Source organism: Limanda limanda, chromosome 11 (assembly GCF_963576545.1).
Source record: "Limanda limanda chromosome 11, fLimLim1.1, whole genome shotgun sequence".
In the NCBI taxonomy this organism is placed as follows: Eukaryota; Metazoa; Chordata; class Actinopteri; order Pleuronectiformes; family Pleuronectidae; genus Limanda; species Limanda limanda.
The window spans coordinates 1,713,610-1,732,017 of NC_083646.1; the positions used below are offsets into that span (position 1 = coordinate 1,713,610).

The 18,408-nt window shown below is 42.0% G+C and overlaps 1 protein-coding gene across 1 annotated transcript in view; it reads left to right on the forward strand.

Annotated features, from left to right (window-relative positions):
- LOC133014781 (inactive phospholipase C-like protein 2) overlaps positions 1 to 18,408 on the forward strand; it is a 33,669-nt gene that overhangs the window by 5,194 nt on the left and 10,067 nt on the right. The window contains exons 2-4 of the mRNA XM_061082047.1: positions 10,071 to 12,554; positions 13,764 to 13,967; positions 17,685 to 17,760. Of these exons, the coding sequence (XP_060938030.1) occupies positions 10,071 to 12,554; positions 13,764 to 13,967; positions 17,685 to 17,760 (2,764 nt within the window). The remainder of the gene's footprint in view (positions 1 to 10,070; positions 12,555 to 13,763; positions 13,968 to 17,684; positions 17,761 to 18,408) is intronic.

Consider the following 18,408-nt stretch of genomic DNA (forward strand, 5'->3'; position numbering starts at 1 on the left):
CACAGGTATTGATGACTATAAAGCTGATCGATTAAATTCAATCCCTCTTATGTCAACGTGTCAAGAATGACCCAGTCCCTTCCACAGGCCGGAGGCATAGAGATTATGAAACATGTATCGCACCAGTACATGTCATCAGTTGACACCCGCAGCCAAAGTGTTATTTTCGGTATTAGGACTGAAATAGACTAATCAGTGCATCAGTGCATCATTCGACAAAGCACATACGTGGTCTAAGCAATGGTTATATTGTAAACATGTTATGTGAGTGTTACCAGTGGCAGGAGCAATAATAAACCCCTGGGTCCACTTCACTTCCCAGCTCACTTCTCACCTCGGCTCTTCTTCAGTGAAGAGGCTCTTTTCATTGCTTCATTAATAGCTCTTATTTCACAGCTCTGGTTGGAGAGGAAAACAATCTCAGCTGGTGATATAACCCTGTTAAAAGGGAAAAACAATATGGCAATAATTTTATAATTATGGTGGACCAGCCGGGCTGTGGAGTTCACACATTACGTTATATCACACTATATCACTTGGTTTCTGAAAGAGAGAGCAGCTGCTCGTTCGGGCTGCAGATCTTTCCAGTTCAGTTGGATTTAGACGTGTTGAGTGGGAAAGTAAACTGAGCTCACTGCCAGGTCCAGGAAACCAGTGACTCTGTGGCATGGTGAATCTGGATTCTGGACAGAAAATGGTAAAGATGGTGAAAGGAGGACTTGCACTGCGTCCACGTGATTGGCTGATTGGATAATTGCATGAATAAGCCGGTGTACCGTGGTTCCTAATAATGTGCTCGGTGAGTTTATATTGAAATGTCAGCTTTTTAGGAAAGCTTTCCTTGAGCCAAAGTGTCGTGGTAATAATATTTTATATTGTCTTTTAAACTGTTCATACGTGGTGCTGATGTGATTGTCATCACAAATGTTTCCCTTCTGCAATCTGATTTAAATGTGGTTAATAACTAGTTGTTTGTGCTACAATACATGTGTCCATGTGTATTACCTTTTAGTGCGATTGTGTACAATAGAACCGAAGTAAGGAAAACAAATTGGGTAGGGCTGGGCAAGTTAACTCGTTTTAATCGAGTTAACTCAAGTGATGAGTTAACTCGATTGTTTATCCGCCAATTATTTTCTTTTTTCCTGTTCTGCAGCAGTCAGCAGCAGACTTTCACAAAATAAAAGCCTGACTTTCACAATAAAACAATAAATAATCAAACCTGAGTTAATGCGAGATAAAATAATGAATCGAGTTAACTCATCACTTGAGTTAACTCGATTGAAACAAGTTAACTTGCCCAGCCCTAAAATTGGGTAATAATAATTTCTCTTAAAATCACTGTTGATGCTGCCTGAGGCAAGAAATTAAAACTATAACTTTAATTACTTCCGCACTGAATTCCATAATCAGTGAACTCCCCTGGATTATGAAACTACACCTTCTCCTGTCACTGAAGACGGGGGGGGCATAAAAATTTCTATTAAACAGTGTGGCGATGTAAATGTTGTGGATATTGTTTCACAATGTCAAATTAATTATTCATGCGTCTACAAACTGCCACCGGAGTGTTAGGACTGACTTTCCTTCATCGTTTAGCCGGAATCTGAAAACAGATTGTTGTTCCACCCCGGTGCCTTTTCTTTTTTTTCTTTCTTTTCCTTTGTCCCCACAGAGAGGAACTAGCTGAATATGTGTTGGAGCGATGCAGCTCACTTGCATGCTTGCACGGAATCCCGTTGCACAATCCAACGCCACCGGCAGTCGATGGGCTAATTTAATATCGACAGCCGTCCTTGATACAAGGTCCAGCCGCTGCCTCCCAGTCACTGGCTGAGGTTCTATGTGTTCAGGGCGACTCCCACTTGCACTCAGTCACTTACTTGAATCGTTGCCTATTCATGCATCAGCTCAGGTGTCACTGATTTACACAAGTGCTACACGCCTCACCCATTTATTGCGAGGGGCAGCTCCAGTGACTTGGCAGTGATTACGCTCGTGCCGTGTTAATGGCAGAAGTGGTTTCAGCGCTCGTATGATGAGTTGTGTTAATGTGTCACTGTAATAATCAGCGGAGCACAGAAGGCAGAATACATATTTCAACATTTAACGATGAGTTTAATTATAAATAATTATGCCTCAACTAGGGTTGCAAAATTCCGGGAAGTTTCAAAGTTGGAAACTTTCCATGGGAATTAACGGGAATTAACGGGAATATACAGGAATTAACTGGAATATACGGGAATTAACGGGAATTAATGGGAATAAAATGGAAATGTTGTAGGTAATTTATACTAACTGTATTAACCTTGTCATATACAGACATAAATATAAACATTTTGTTGTGTCATAGGCTGATTTGAGCCCTGAGGAAACTTTGGGCACTTGACTATATGCTTCTGCATCGTTGTGTCATTCTTAACATAGGTCTTTGCACAGTATTTTCAAATGTACACAGCCTTTCCTTCTACATTGGATGGGGTGAAATGTCTCCACACATGAGAGAGTGCACGTGGCATTGTTCTGTAGAATAAGATGAGAAAAAAGTTTGTAAAAAAACACTAATGCAATGCCAGAGATATAAATAGTTAGCCAAACAATTGGAATAGTTTGTAAAAATATTTTACAATTGATGGATAAATTGTAATGGAAATAGTCTAGATGAACAGATGAACAATCCTCAATCAGCATGCTAATATATTTTCCCAGTAATATCATGGAAACTTACCTGACTAGTCCTTCACTCCATACATCTTTAAAATAAAGTTTTGAATGATGATTTAATTGCTCAGCGTTTAATTTGCATAGTTTGATTTTTTTCAAAATTCCCCAAATTCCCGTGCTTAATATTCCCGTGGAAAGTTTCCGGAAAAATTTACCGGAAACTTTCCACCCCTTTGCAACCTTAGTCTCAACACCCCTTTGATTTATTTAAAATCCCAGAATCGAGGCAGCGAGTCAGATCTCAGTAGAAATACATTTAAGAAGCGTCTTCGTTGAGTGGGAACACAAGGCTGACCGTCGGGCCCAGATTGTGTGTTCAGGGTTCTAACAGGGTTTAGCTGTTCTAATGTGCTGATGCATAATTAACATAATCCACACTGTAAGTATGCTGATACTGAATACTTCAATGGTAATTGCAGAAAACAAGAGCTGCAAAAGGAAGCAAAGATATTTCTAATGGTTGCAGTTTCTTAATGTGTATAATTGCTGTTTTCTGTGTGGTAACATTATAATAAACTGTTAAACATGTTTATAGTTTTAGACTGAAAGTGTGGTGATATTAAATTGTGTTCTAGGAATAGTGATGAGAGCGTTTCACTGTTTTTCAGATGCTCTACGATAAAATTTCTTTTATCGTTTCTTGAAAAAATAAAACAATTACCAGCAAGTGTTAGTCACAGCTGGAAGTCACAAGGTGTTCATTGTCATATTAGTGTTTAAATTTGGTTTCTTTGGATAACCGCTCCCATAACCGCTCCCATTTCCTGCACACTAAGTATTTTAATATTTAATTAGACTTTCCATGTAATGGTCAACCATGAGAAAATGTTTCTTAAACAGTTTACAGAGGCGTCTCTCTCTCTCTGTAATCTGATCTCAATGACAAACTTGTTCTTGTTTACTTTATGAACAGCAAAGCTGTCAGAGGAAATCACAAACTCAGCCCAATATTATTCTGGAAGCAAGAACTAAGAGCTATTCTGTTTCTCTTTCATAATTAATATAAACTGAATCATGGAAATATTGAAAAACAGTTGTGATCAAAATGACTATTATAACTTTTAAGATATTGCTATTGACTGTATTTAAATCCCTACATGAACACCAATGAGACTATTGACCTTATTTCCATTATGACTTGCTGATAGAATATTCCATTCATATTTCTATTTATATGTTGCCGAGCATAGTCTGATTTTTCCTTACATCAAACATTATATCCGACTACTTGTTTACACTCAGACCCAGAGCGTGCGTCATCAAGCAGTTTGTAACTATCGTATGTCGAAGTCACAAAATGTTGCCAAAACTCCAACAGGACGTTATAATGAGATTTAGACGTATACATGTCTACATAATGTAAACAAGGCTGGATTATTCCATTTGATTATTGCTCATTCTGAGTATGAACGTATTTGGGTTCAGATAATCAGTCCATGTCTACTACTGGGAGTCGATTTGATCAAAGTTGAATTAAACAGGGGTTGGGTATTTTTTTGTTGTATTATTCCCTGTGCTTTAACTTTGTCTTGCATCACTCTCTTCAGCCTTGAGAGGTTTCACGGATGAAGCTTAGTGAAGCTGCTGTTGCAACACTGACAATGTTGAAACGCTGATTTATGTAACTGGCATCTCAGAGACAGCAGAGTGTTCCGAGACCGTCTCAACATGGAGGCCTTATCAGACGCTGCGTTCTGATGATGCTGCTCGCTCGCTCCTCGCTCTCTCTCTCTCTCTCTCTCTCTCCGATCTTATGCTGAGCACTGACGTGATGGTTTCGCTGGATCCTTCTTCAGCCGAGGTCTGATCAGAATCTGAATCACATCATTTTCAGCATTTGCAGCGTTGACCCGACATTAATGTTGTGTGAGTGCTCTGAAGTCTGACCTCGGAGAAAATAATAGATTAATCGGAAAAAAAAAATGACATTCAGGCATCCGGCTTTTTACTAGGATGAATTCTGACAGTTAATCTGTCATAAACCCTTGAGAATTATCTAGTTTTAAAGCCAAAGACGAACAAAAGATAAAATGTTGATGAACCATTTGCAAGCCTCAGTCTCAACCTGAGTAAAGGTCAAGCATAGGTTTCTTTACGTGCCAATAGATTTTAATTTAAAAACACATGTGTACTGTTACGATCTCCAATATCCCATTGGCTTTGCCTTCCCAGTGCGGGTCAGTGGTTCTTAACCCTGGATTGGTCCTGGAGAGGATTATATGTGGGTGCTGGGAAATGAGAAATACTACTGATAATGATTCGAAATGCCATTTTTGCTCAGCTTGCTGGTTGACATTCAAGGTCCTGTTTCGTTCACAGCACCCGTAAAACTGTTTAGGAAAGTAGAAGGTTGGACGATCATGGTTAAAGCTAACGTAAAGGACAAAATAAACAAGTAGCACAGAGTTAGAAAAGAGGAATTCCATCATATTTAGTTTAAAAGTCAATATTTGGAGGTTCTTGTGTTTCCCCTTCGTCCATACACAGCAGTATAAGGAAACCTAACATTTGCTTTAGTGTCAGGGACGATATCCAGGACACTCCTGTGTGTGAAGAGCATAAGCACTCAACCTAATAAACCATCAAAAGTGTGTTAAGGCTCTAAATAATATTACTGAATCAACAAATTAATACTGTAACTGGGTAATGGCTCAATCAATATTTGAGAACATGAGAGGATTGCTCGAAAAGCCTAGAGCCAGAAAATTAAAAGCTGATGATGTAGAAACAGGAACTTTTCCCCCTCTGGTTAAGTTAATTTTTTGTGAGTAAGTGAAATACTGCCAAAAAGAACAGTGGAGTATAAATTCAAGGGAACATTTTTCTGGAATCGTTTCGAGCGTCGGGAAAGCAAGAAGAGGGACTTTTCTGGAATTTATGCACAACATGTGTCTCAATGTTTCTTTTGAGTGTTTTGATCATCACTCATGCAAATCCAGGAAGCAGTCTTATGAAATAGAATTAGTTTGTTTTAAGGTGTCAGATAATCTAGTAAGTGAAGAGTGCTATTCTTTAGTTTCAACTGTACAACACGTGAATGTGTCAGTGACATTACATCAGTCAAAAACCCTCAGATATACACATGATTTAAAAATATAAATAAATTTGAATGTCTTATAATAAATTGGGCTCCCTCCTCCTTTAGAGTCGGCTTCAGTCGAAGCTCTGGGGACGCTTGGTCACAACCGCAGTGTTCCACAAATAGAAATGCTACACTCATTTCTGTTTATTCAGCTTTAAAAGTAAACTCCCCGGGTATTCACCTTCTTCACACTTCATTTGACCAACAACTGATATGATATGGTAAAGAACGGCAGCATCTGGGTCCTTCGGCAGATTCAAACCTCCTGTGGGATTTGACTGCAGTGCAGCTGGAGAACAGAGAGTCCATATGCTATTTTGATAATCAAACAACAAGCCCTTCACCGGAATATTGTTTATCTGCTACAATTATGTGGTGAACAATAACTGTACAGTGAATAATTTGTTACCTCTTATTGTCTTAATAATCTCACATTTAGGTAATGATTTACGGAACCAAAAATAAACCCAAATGAAATTAAATTGGTTAAGCTGTAAAGGTTCATTTAAAAATGATTTTTCCCTTCATCCTCTAAGCTGATGGTGTTAAAGTGATTGGAGTTTGTAACGCGACTCATCGCCCTTTCTGAAAAGTTTACGCAAGAGCTCAATGTCCTCGACCAAACCGCCTTTTATTGATTCATGCATTTCCTCTTCCTTACTGTCACCGGGGAGGTTTCCTTGTGATTCATTTACTTCTCTTTTTGTCATTTCTCCTTTGTCACCGTGTTACTCTCCCGTCTGACTTTCACACATTAGACTTGTTTTCATCTCGGCCTCCTCTGCCCGTTGAATGCATCAGGCAGTGTGAACAGAATCTTGTTATTTCATGATGCAGCTTGGAAATTAATTCTCAGTGGTTGGTTTGATGCGAGAGATCTTCTTGCTTATTATTACTCCACAGATTTCCATATTATGAAAGGGACCCTGCTCTATGTATAAATGGGTACATGCAGTCCAAAAATCTGTTTATAGGCTCAATTTAAGTTATTTATGTGTAGTTGTACGGCTGTTTTTTTATTTATAGTTATTAGTAATAAAGTTTATGGTTACTCAATTAAATTTTTAATATCCTAAGACTCTGACAACGACAATTCAGGTCCAATACTCTATATTGTTTTGGGCTCTAAACCACACAGTCTAACGAGAGACACATTTTGCACCATTTGTACTTTCTCTTTGAAACCATGACCTTTATCGATAAATCTGGCTCTTGGTGTGGAGCTGTGATCTGCTCCTGTGTGAAGCGATGTGATCCAGGTGAGTCACACTGCATGTTCTTGGGGGCTGTATGGTAGAACAGAAGCATAATGGGTCCCCTGTGATACCCTCAGTGGCTCTGACAGTTCATAGCTGCTCAGTGAGCCAGGAGGAAAAATCCAGGATTCAGGCCATTAGAGGATTTGGATTCCTACGGGAACGGCGAGCAGTTGGACATTCTGTGTCTCACTTAGTCATTCTCTCTCTGCCTCTCGCTTCCTCGTCGCCTCTTCCTCTGTTCCCGTCTCTCTCCGTCTTCTCCACTAACTCGACACAGAAGCTCTAAATCACACAGAACGTATTTTTGGAACAGTAAAGGCATATAACTAACGTCCCCTTGTCAGGATGAGTCAACCAGGATTACCGTTCATATTTATCTCCTAATTATGAGACAGTCTGATACTGTTGCTACTGACACTTTAAAAATATAAGAAGGCATTTCCTCTCTGAACACTAAAAAAGAAAAATGAACTCCGTAATAGATAACGAGCACAGGGAAGCAAGTTTACTTCTTTCGTACTTTCCAGCTCGTACTGTATTATAATCACGATAGTTTGTGACCTTAAATGCACTTCCAGTCAGATTATGCAGGTAAACCCTCGACCCTGGATGACCAGTACAAGGCCCTAAATCCTCAAGGGTAATCCGTCCTACTTCTGCTAAAACACAACAAACCTGATCTTATCTGGACATATCAAGGTCTTAATCAAATCTTTGTGAGCTGATGTTACTTGAGCATCTCAGGTATTCTGGTTTCATAACTTGTTTTGGGGATGTGCTTTGGTCTGGCTCTACAAATCTTAATCCTGGTTGACTTGGTATTTATTATTGAACTCCAAGGAACAGAGATTAACTGAGGAGATATTTGTGTATAGGAGAATATGCACCCTATAAGGTAGGGATCTGATGTGACTATAAATAGACAACCTGATAATGGTGATCTTGTCTTATAAGTACCTTTTAAGGACTAATCAAACTTACGTCAAAAGGAAATACCCGTGGTTACCTTACTTCCCCTAGAAAAAGGACTGTTGCAAAAGAAATGGCGCCCTCAGGAAACAATAACACGCGGTGTTTGTGTGCAGTTTTGTATTTTACTTTTGGTAAAGGAAGTGGGGGGGAAATCCTGAGGTAATACAGCAGGAAGTAGACACATTCCATCAGTAAGTTGTGAACACAAGGTTAACATGAAAACATTCTTGACCAGATCATAAGGATTATCTGCAGTCATGCATTTAGTTTTTAAGCTTTAAGAATGTGATTAATGTGTTTACATTTAACTCAACATGGCACATCCATGGTTCACAGAGAAATCCCTCCAATCCAGGTTATCATGTCACAGTCTGTGTTTAGGAATACCTTATTGTGATATAATCTTATATGTATAATGATTTAGTCATTCTAAGAAATAACTGTTCGGGTTTAATTCCAGTTATAGACTGAAAGGCTTCCCAGGATATTTGTAATAAGATGTTATCGTGTTTGAGATGATTTTCAAGGGGGAATTTGAGGCTCTGCACAAATCAAGCAAGTTTTATTATTATATGTCATCTACTATGACAAATTAATTGTTCAGACAAACAAAGCATCTGACGGAGGCTATTCTGTCTGCAGCTGCACTGTGGTCAGCAACCACTGATTATGCTGCATCCTGTCTAAATGCAATGAAGTATGTACGTGACACATAGCACAGAAGTCAGTCTCTATTTGCCTCTAATAACCACTGCTCAGCAGTGGCAGTGACAAAGCTGGAGAGGAGACAGTAAGAGGACAGACTGGGGACTAAATGCAGTTACAGATGAGAAAGAATGACAGCAACACTCATCTATCTCAGTTGGTTTTGTCAAATGTATTGTTATAAATGCTGTCACCAGAGAAGGTGGAGTTTTGTCAGGTTTCTTTGTCATTTATGCTTATGTTATAAATACATAAGCCGTAAATGTCAGGGAGGATGTGTTGAAAGCTCCTCCATGCGTCACGTAGTCAAACCCATGGAAATCATGTGTGCAACCAGGCAATCACTCTGTGGCTTTACCCATCCTGCCTTGACACGGTGATCTTTGTGAGTCTTGTTTCTGTCAGCATGTTGTGCACATCTGAGTCTGGTTACACGAGAGGCTGTGAAGGATTCAAGTATTTCATTAAATCCCTGAGGAAGACAAAAGTCAAGGGTTTCTACTGAAGTGCAGTGTCAGGAATTCTCAACTTGGCAACATCGTACTGTTGACAAAGTGATGCATTCTTTTTGCATCAAGTGGTACCATTAAGCTACCACCGAGTGATTAACAATGGTTTGGGGTTTGGCTGGTCTACATTTGAGAAATGAGCTTGAAGAATTTAGAATGTGAAGGAACCTGCCACAGTGGGAAGTGCAGGGTTAGTTCAACATGTGGCTTCTGTAGATGTCTGGATGTCTGTGGCCAATACTTCCTCAGGGAGATTCCATGTTCTGTCTCTACAATATACAGTGACAGGAACCTGAAGTCACCCAACAAAAGTCACTGCTGTGATTCCACAGAGCAATTGCTCAGACTGAACAAAGGGGGGTGGGGGGGCAGGAAGGAAGGACTGAACATGGAAACTGTATCAGAGCAGACAGCATGTTGTGTTGGGCTGTTTTGTTCTGTAGTATAAGCAACTGCCTGGCTGTAACTGTAAGACAAAACATTTAATCCTGGATTTTATTGTGGAAGACATTTGTTGGACTTAAAATACTTAAGTAAATTGGTCAAATTAGTCAAATTATTGTGGAGAAATTTGGTTAAAAACCGATTTAGTGTCCCAGCTGGAATTTATGTCCCTCTCTTCCCCTGTGAAAGATCGAACATACTAAGAATGTAAATGGGCATCAAACATCCTAATAGACTTAATGAACAGGGAAATAGATAAACCTGATTCTGTAAAGCTGAAAATCCTTTTAAGAAGTAAGGTTTCATCTGATAAATCACGAGACTTATTCTGTTTCTGAGGTTTTTATTTAAAAATGTTCTCCTGTTTCTTTGCAGGATGGTTCCAGACATCGCAAAGAGAGAAAGAAGACTGTGTCATTCAGCAGCATGCCTACCGAGAAGAAGATAAGCAGCGCTAGTGACTGCATCAATGCTATGGTGGATGGCTCTGAGCTGAAGAAAGTGCGATCCAACTCGCGCATTTACCACCGCTACTTTCTCCTTGATGCTGACATGCAGTCTTTGAGATGGGAGCCCTCGAAGAAGGAGTCAGAAAAAGCCAAAATTGATGTGAAATCCATCAAGGAGGTCCGCACGGGGAAAAATACAGAGACTTTTAGAACTAATGGAACCTACGATCAGATATCAGAGGACTGTGCTTTCTCAGTCATCTTCGGGGAGAACTACGAGTCCCTGGACCTGGTGGCGAACACAGCAGATGTAGCCAACATATGGGTAACAGGACTGAGGTACCTCATCTCCTACGGGAAACACACGTTGAATATGATAGAGAGCAGTCAGAACAACATGCGCTCGTCGTGGTTAGGGGAACTCTTTGATGAGGCTGATTGTAACAACAGCAAACAGATAACGATATGTACCGCTGTGCAGCTCGTCAAGAAGCTGAACCCGGGACTCAAAAATGTAAAAATAGAACTGAAGTTCAAGGAGCTTCACAAAGCTAAGGACAAACCCGGCTCCGATGTGACCAAAGACGAGTTCATCGAGGTCTTTCACGATCTTTGCACCCGACCAGAAATTTACTTTCTCTTTGTTCAGTTCTCCAGCAACAAAGAATTTCTGGATACCAAGGACTTGATGATATTTCTAGAGGCAGAGCAGGGTATGGCTCAAGTTAGTGAAGACATCAGCCTGGAGGTGATTCAGAAATATGAGCCATCTAAAGAGGGTCAGCTCAAGGGCTGGCTGTCTCTCGATGGCTTCACCAACTACGTCATGTCGCCAGAGTGCCATATATTTGACCCAGAACACAAAACGGTTTGCCAGGACATGAACCAGCCCTTGTCCCACTATTACATCAATGCATCCCACAACACGTACCTGATTGAGGATCAGTTCAGGGGTCCCTCAGACGTGACGGGGTATATCCGTGCCCTCAAGATGGGCTGCCGCAGTGTAGAGCTGGACGTGTGGGACGGACCTGATAATGAACCTGTTATTTACACTGGCCACACGATGACGTCACAGATCGTGTTTCGCAGCGTCATCGACGTCATCAACAAGTATTCCTTCGTTGCATCCGAGTTTCCACTGATGTTATGTTTAGAAAACCACTGCTCCTTAAAGCAACAGAGAGTCATGTTTCAGCACCTGAAGAAGATCCTTGGAGACAAGATCATACTAGATCCTCCTAAACCCGAGGACTGTTACCTCCCTTCTCCCTCGGAACTGAAGGGAAAGATCCTGCTGAAGGGGAAGAAGCTGAGTACGAACTGCACTGCTTCGGAGGGTGAGGTGACCGATGAGGACGAGGGGGCAGAGATGTCCCAAAGGATGAGCATCGAGTCTGCGGAACAACAGACCATCGCACTCAAGAAATTCCAGCTGTCCAAAGACCTCTCTGATCTGGTGACCCTGTGTAAGTCTGTGGAGTTCAGAGACTTCGCAACGTCCTTCCAGAGTCAGAAGCACTGGGAGCTCTGCTCCTTCAATGAGGTCTTTGCCACTCGCCATGCAAGTGACTTCCCTGGTGACTTTGTCAATTATAACAAGAAGTTCCTGGCACGGGTTTACCCCAGCCCCATGCGGATCGACTCCAGCAACATGAACCCGCAAGACTTCTGGAAGTGCGGTTGCCAGATTGTAGCAATGAACTACCAGACTCCCGGCCTGATGATGGATCTAAACATTGGCTGGTTCCGTCAGAATGGGAACTGCGGCTATGTGCTGCGTCCAGCCATCATGAGGGAGCAGGTTTCATATTTTAGTGCCAACACTAAAGATTCTGTGCCCGGTGTTTCTCCACAGCTCTTGCACATCAAGATCATCAGCGGACAAAACTTCCCGAAACCCAAAGGCTCCGGTGCCAAAGGAGACGTAGTGGACCCCTACGTGTACGTGGAAATACACGGCATCCCGGCTGACTGCGCTGAACAAAGAACTAAAACAGTCAACCAGAACGGGGACAACCCTCTCTTCGACGAGAGCTTTGAGTTTCAGATAAACCTCCCGGAGCTCGCAATGGTGCGCTTCGTGGTGCTAGATGACGACTACATCGGGGATGAATTCATCGGCCAGTACACGATACCCTTTGAGTGTCTCCAGCCAGGGTTCCGTCATATACCGCTACAGTCTCTGACGGGGGAAGTTCTGCCACACACCTTGTTGTTTGTTCATGTGGCCATAACCAATCGAAGAGGAGGAGGTAAACCACACAAACGGGGACTGTCTGTACGGAAGGCCAAGAGGAGCAGGGAGTATGCCAGCATGAGAGTGCTATTGATCAAGGCTGTGGATGATGTCTTCAAAACAGCCGTCCTGCCACTTAGGGAGGCGACGGACCTCAGAGAGAACATGCAGGTAAGAAATTAACGCTCAAATGCATTTGGTTTGCTTGTGTCTTCAACATTGATGCACCTTCATGATCTAAAATGTGTGTGCTGACTGCAAGAATCCCCCCCTGTCGTCTTGCATGAGAATAGTAGAAATCGATACCCTCAAGTCCAGCTTATATAATGTAAGATTATAACCATATTTACTACAAAGAATTTTGAGCATCTAAAAAAAAAAAGGCTTCCTCCTTCGAAAGAGAAACACGTCACCACCACGCTCGACTGAATCTGATTTGATTTAACTGCCATGTGTTGTGCAACCCGCAAAACAGATGCAGACAAGCTGCGTCATAATGTGCATTAGGATGAGTCCAATTTAAATGGTATGTCATAGATTTGAATAACTTCTAATGTGTAAATCAGAAACAGATACAGCAGAAGGGTAGAGGTAGAGAATAAGTATGTTAAAATGGCTACAACAAATGATGAAAGTGTCCTTTAGCTTTAACCATGACACCCAGACCTACACAAACCCAGTGTCACCCTGAACTTCTTCCCCCTGACATTGAACACATTTATGTACCATTATGAAAACAGTTAAATACTCTCTTTTATGTGCAAATGTTTAATATACATGCTCATTCACACTCTCTGTTAAGAAAGATAATACATTTTTTGAGAAATGCTTCACAGGAATCTCTCAACACTCTGTGGTTGGTCCCATGTTGTGTCTCTCCAGGCATCGCTTTGGGATTTATTTTCGGTCGCCCTGTTTATATTGCAGTCATTGTGTGATAATAAGCCACTGGCCTTGAGAATATAACACATCCCGGCCGTCCTGCCACAGTTTGTCCCTTCGGTTGTTTGTGTTGGGTTTAAAATTGGCCTCTTCACAGGAAGGTTAGGATTTGTGTGTGTGTGTGAGTTTTTTCCATTTCCATGTGACACTGCTGTCTGTCCAGTTGAGTCTGAGTGCTTGTGAGTGACTCACAAAAAAATGAAACTTCTCCCAGGTAATTAGTGAACTTGCGGTCACTTCCTCTCCCAGCGTCTTAGTTATGATTATATGTTTTATTTAGATGAATGCCAGACTTAAGTAGCATGGAATATTAAGTTACTCTCTCTTCACACTGTAACTGATGGTTATGGCATCAGATATTTGTTTTTATTGGCATGTCTGTGCAAACCAGTAGAACTGCATGCAGGCCCGGCTGAAACTTCTCTCGTCTCTCTGCAGAATGCCATCGTGTCCTTTAAAGAGCTGTGCGGCCTTTCAGCTGTGGCTAACCTGAAGCAGTGCATCCTGGCCTTGTCCCCCCGACTGGCTGGACCCGACGTCACTCCCATTCTGCTGTTCAACCTCGCTGACCAGTACCCTGAGCTGGAACCACAAGGCCTGCTGCCAGAGGTCCTCAAGAAGGTCGTCACCACCTATGAAATGGTAAGTTGCAGTCGGGAGTTTGTCTCTCAAAGGGCAGATTAATGACTCTTCAAGGAAAAGGGAAGGGGGCTTAAATATTTAGTATTTAGTTTACCTATATCCTGCAGCCCTAGTGAAAGTGGGTATTCGGCAGTGGTTCACAGTAACAATGGAATGGAAGAGACCTAACCTACCAAACTAGCTTCGACTCCATTCAAATCAATACCGTAGCTTCACTGGTCTTAATGGGGACACACAGTGGTGGTTAGGTAATGAGGCCAGAGCTTTGTTAAGTAATTAAATCAATATCCGCAAGTTATGCAACATGCCATTGAGGTTATTCCCAGACAATACCATTATCCCCATCACATCCTGTTCTCTGACCCTGATTCTCCTCACGCTATGACGGATTCCAGCCTTATTTCAAGCAGAAGGAGGACATCCACCGACTAAGTAGAGATACAAGTGAGCAACTTTGAATAATCTTGCACCCAGTAATTAATTAGTTTATCGGATATTTACATACTTTTGGTTAAAGCATTATGTTTCCAGCAGAGACACAATGAAGAGCTATTTAAACCCAACAGAGTTATTTTCATAACACTCTTCATCCCCCTCAGAGATGAGCATCTGAAACAGGGGGGATGCTGCTGGGAAGACTCAAGATGAAGACAAATTAAGGTGACCCCTCTGCTCGAGTCAGAGTCTGCAGTGGAGGGGGAGGTAATTGGCCCTGATGGAAAGAGGAGCAGGGAGAATTTAGTTGGAGGGGGAAGAAAGGAGAAAACGACGGGTGTTTGGGGAGCAAAGTCGAATAAATTAAGAGGAAGGGCTTAAGTGGTTCGAGGCTTCGGGGCCTTGATCATCCGACGAGTGCCCGGAGAGACGGGAGCTGACGAGCACGGAGGCGCCAATGAAATGAGGAGAGAGAAAAACCTAAAGAGTTGTAAATAATGTATGGGACAATAAAAAAAAATCTGAAATTCAGGCACTGTGTCAAAATCCACCAGTGGGAGTAACCAGGCTTTCACTTCCGAATTGGCAAAAAATAGAATCTGGGTCTCGGTCCCTGGCCATTTATGTGCAGGAAGAGAGAGATTTAGCCCGATGACAGTTTACGGTCTTAGATAACAGGGTCCGGTTTCCTTGTGTTTGTTTCGCAGCAGAGGAACATAGAAATATTAAATCTCTGACGCATTGATCCATGGAGATAATGAAACCCATGTGTTAGTCATTTCTTCACTTGGCAATAATCCAATATCATTTTTTTCCCTGTGGTATTTGGGAAAACATCTGAAAAACACTGTAGATATGCATCAGTTCTGTGTTGTGCTATTATTCATCCGACACACAGTTGAGGTCTGTTGTGTTAAATAATCCATTCTTAGAGTTTTTAATGGTCCAGTGCACAATGGAATTACTCGTCTTACATCACCTTGAAAAATAAATGAGCATCCCTGTGCTTCCTCCTGCAGTGTGGCGAGTAATGATAATAACACGACCAGCACCAGCACTTACAGTAGCTGGTGTTTAGTGTGCAGATGGGGCACAGTGCACCCACCTTCCTTTCAGAATCTGCCTCCTAAATGAGATGCTTCATGTGCCACCGGGGCTGTAATTTCTTCACCCATCATGGCGGTAATCACAGCGTGTGCGACAGCTCGACGTGCCCCCCCCCCCCGCTGCAGCTGCAGAGTGACACGAGCAGCCACAATCACTTAGTCATGAGCGCTTGTAGCCTAACGTGGTGATTCACGACATGGGTTTGTGAGACTGCGTCTGTCCCCCCCCGTGAAGCTCACGACGTGATGGAGTCTTATGTCATCGGGCTTTCAGAAACGAAAAGGCAGGAGGTTTGTATCGTCTTCGGAAAATTGTCTTCGCCTTTTTCATTTTCTCACCGATTCTGCTCAAATGGGGTTTTAGAACTGAACTGGGATTCCGTAAGATAAACATGAATTTTTATAAGAATTTTCTTTTTTTTTAATAATTCAGTACGTTGACGGGAAAGATGGAAAAACCAACAATTGATATTGTAAGAGATCCTCGTTCCACAATCGCTCCTAAAGCACAACTCATGTCATTCTACATTTTTCCTGCTATTCACAAACTTAATGTGAAGAACAGAATCAGAAGCATCTGATCCTTCAGGTTCTTACTGATGACGTTTTTCCTCAGAAACAAATCAGTAGAATTTACTTTCACTTTGACAAAACAAGGAAACAGCTTTGCTTTGCAGCTTTCAGCAAACAGAGCTCCGACAGGAAGGGCTGGTGCACGTGCTGCGGATTAATACACGTTTGCTGCTCCAGTGAATTTCCAGCATCAGGACAATGTGTTCGACTCTCAATAAATCACAGTGAGTGATTCACAGTGACGAGCAAACATGTGACCCAGAGAAAACATGGCAGTCTTCAAACATTGTTGGACCATTATAAAGGGACTGATTACAGACGACATAAATGTATACAGTCAATTTTATTCAAATAGAACTTCTCTTACACAGTAGCAACTCAACAAAATCCAAAATAACATTAAATGAATTGAACAAAGTCAACAAAACTGTCGATATTAATATTATATTGTGATAATTGTTGTTTCTCCGTAGTAAAACCCACTTTCTCTACTCAAGAAATATGAGGACATTACTAACTGTTCATGTTTCCTACTAATAGAAGTTTCCCTTTTCTCTCTTTGCCCTCCATCTTGCCTTCGACACCGCCCGCCACTCGTTCTTTTCCCGGTGGTCCGCCACACGTCCGGCGAGCTCCAGAGATCGATCTCAGGGGCAGCGGCTCTTTTCTCACTCGGTGGCTTTGTTACACTGAGCTTGAATAAAAATAGTGTTTTTCCTGTCGTCCTGGCCTGCTGGGCACAACCTTGCACTGCACTTAAGGCACTTAGGGAGTGTTCCGAGTAAATGTACATGTCAATTAAAAAGCAACTCCGTGAACACAAAGGCCCCGGATACCAAACAGGCATTAACTGAATATCATCTCCTTCAGATGAGACAATTAAGCCATTAGTGGAATATTCAGGGGGGAGAGATCCAGATGGTTTGCGAGCCACCTTGTTCACTCCGTGCTTGTTCACCTGTCTGTGAAAGGCTACACATGCATCATTAACCTCCTGAAACGCCTCTGAAAAAACAGAGAGTGTTTTTTCTTTTTTCTTTCTCGGAGCAGTGTGGGGAGAGGATGCGGTGTCTGGATGTAATAAATGGATTCCTGAAGCCTTTTGAGTCGGCTCTAACGGCCACCGTGAGAGTTTTAACAGTTTGCAAGTCAGAGGAGACCGTGCACTCAATTAAGGCCGAAGCACAACAGCAGAGGAGCTAAACTTAGCATCATTCACAGCTGCGGTTTCACGGATAGCACAGTAGTGGTGTGACTCATCAGGCTTCGCACCTCCTAGGTTTAACGTTTCACTCGACATCTTTATCAAACAACTTCCATGATCTGCCGTAACAGAAGCTTTCCACACCAAGCAGCAGGTCTGACATGAACCTTTTAGATATAAGACACTTCCAATTTGGAAAGAAAAGGATGACATCCTAATTGCTTGTGTCTCCTTCCCTTTCCCACAAGCGCTCCTGTAATAACAGCTTGTTTTTCCCTCCCTGGACAGAAACACCCGGCCAGCAGACTGAGACCGCTCCCTGCTTTGTTGTGGAATGCTACTTCTTGCTGATGTGGAAGATGAACACAAATGTGAACAATATGTTTGGTCTGCTTTCAGGTGATCCAAACCAGCCGGGCGCTCCTGGAGACCTATGAGGGGATCTATGACCGAATCCTACAAACGCAAAAAGCAGGTAAGAGACGGCAAAAAAGAGAGAAACCCTTATAAGCCCGTGTTTCCCCCCCGACAGTATTAACCAGCTGGTGAAGGTTTGCCTGCAGCTCCTTCGTCTCCCCAATGCTACAAGACACAGATAAATCAATAAGAAATCGGGTAGAGCTCATTACATTCGGCCTATTTGCAGGAGAGTGGAATTACCATTCGATTCATGTTTGAATTTGTGATCCAGCTTTGTGAAACTGTGAAGGTTTGGTTTAAGGATGAGTGAACCTGAGAATGACAACAGCTAACAGATGGTAGCTCAATAGCTTCTCCCACAAAACACGCAGCTACACCCTCATATGTGAATTTAAAGGAGACACATTTTCCTCATAGTTTTAATTTGAAAAGGTTCCTGTCTCTCTAAGGCCATCGTCCTGTTAAAGCCCAGTCTATCCCTGATTGGCCAGCTCTCCCATTCTGTTGTGATTGGTCAACCACTTCCACCACGTGTAGGAAGTGTTGGTCTCCACTCATGTGTGAACTAGGCAAATATACATATAAAAATGTCACATAATGATGTATCAAACTAATTATCAAAGGGGGATTTGAGAATCAGAATCAGAATCAGAAGTATTTTATTGCCAAGTACGTTTACAGATACAAGGAATTTGTTCTGGTT